At 52.2% G+C, this 1,459-nt stretch overlaps 1 protein-coding gene across 1 annotated transcript in view; it reads left to right on the top strand.

Annotated features, from left to right (window-relative positions):
- The window catches only part of NLRP7 (NLR family pyrin domain containing 7), a 19,128-nt gene that overhangs the window by 14,638 nt on the left and 3,031 nt on the right, over positions 1-1,459 (top strand). Inside the window, exon 7 of the mRNA XM_017546521.2 lies at positions 1,047-1,217. Coding sequence (XP_017402010.1) covers positions 1,047-1,217 — 171 coding nt within the window. The remainder of the gene's footprint in view (positions 1-1,046; positions 1,218-1,459) is intronic.

Here is a 1,459-nt window from a genome sequence, read left to right as displayed (position 1 = left end):
AGTTTTGTTCTTGTCACCCAGGCTGGAGTGCAGTGGCATGATCTCGGCTCACTGCAACCTCTGCCGTCCGGGTTCAAGTGATTCGCCTGTCTCAGCCTCCCAAGTAGCTGGGATTACATGTACATGCCACCCCGCCCGGCTAGTTTTTGTATTTTTAGTAGAGTCAGGGTTTTACCATGTTGGCCAGGCTGGTCTTGAACTCCTGGCCTCAAGTGATCGACTTGCCTCTGCCTCCCAAAGTGCTAGGATTATGGGCGTGAGCCATCCTGCCTGGCCAGGATAAACTTTTTGAGTATTAAGCACCAATTTCCCCCTTCTAGTCCCAGCTATGCTGGAGGCTCAGGTGGGAGGATCACTTGAGCCCGGGAAACAGAGGTGGTGGGGAGCCATGATCCCCACCACTGCACTTCAGCCTGGGCAACAGAGCAAGTTCCTGTCTCAAAAACAATTTTTTCCCCCTACAAAATCATCCCCACAGGCCGTGTTGGTGAAACGTTACATAGAATTGTACTACAGTCTCTTGGAGATGAGGCTGGATGTAGCTCCAGTGGCTATGAGGAAACTTGAAGAAGCAGAGGAAAGATGAGATCTCTCCAATAATCCAGGCCAGGGTTGCAGAAAGGAGAGTAGAATGAGATAAACCAAAGACAATGTTTTGGGAAGTGAAGCATAAGAAGCTGATAAGGGCCAGGTGTGGCGGCTCACGCCTGTAATCCCATCATTTGGGAGGCCGAGGTGGGCGGATCACCTGAGGTCAGGAGTTTGAGACCAGCATGGCCAACCCCTCTCTAATAAAATACAAAAATTAGCCGGGCATGGTGCCATGGCCTGTAATCCTAGCTACTTGGGAGGTTGAGGCAGGAGAATCGCTTGAACCTGGGAGGCGGAGGCGGCAGTGAGCTGAGATCGTGCCATTGGGCTCCAGCCTGGGCAACAGGGTGAAACTGTCTCCTTTTGAGAAGGGGGGAAAAAAAAAAAAAAAAAAAAAGCCGATCTGGTACCCTCTGTCCTCACAAACAAATGACTTACTCCCACTCTTCCCACAGGTTTGGAGGTCACTCGGCCACCCCAGAGCAGTGGGACGATTTCTCCCTTATTCTCAAAGCCAACCAGTCCCTGAGGCGCCTACACCTCTCAGCCAGTCTGCTCCTGGACGAGGGTGCCAAGTTGCTGTATGAGACCGTGGGACACCCAACAAGCTTGCTGCAGAAGCTGTCGTGAGTCCCTTCCCATGGGGAGCTGTGGTTTAGGTCCGGTAAAAGAGAAGAGAAACTGTGACACCCAACTTGCTGGGCCGCCCGCACGGTACCTCTCACTGATATAAACACCTGCTTCATGCTGGGCGTGGTGACTCATGCCTGTAATCTCAGCACTTTGGGAGGCCGGAGAGGTAGATCATCTGAGGTCAGGAGTTCAAGACCTGCCTGGCCAACATGGCAAAATCCTGTCTCTTCTAAAA

This window comes from Cebus imitator, unplaced genomic scaffold (assembly GCF_001604975.1).
Source record: "Cebus imitator isolate Cc_AM_T3 unplaced genomic scaffold, Cebus_imitator-1.0 Scaffold190, whole genome shotgun sequence".
In the NCBI taxonomy this organism is placed as follows: domain Eukaryota; kingdom Metazoa; phylum Chordata; class Mammalia; order Primates; family Cebidae; genus Cebus; species Cebus imitator.
The sequence above is the reverse complement of the archived record's forward strand: the minus strand, read 5'-3'. Positions and strand labels throughout refer to the sequence as shown.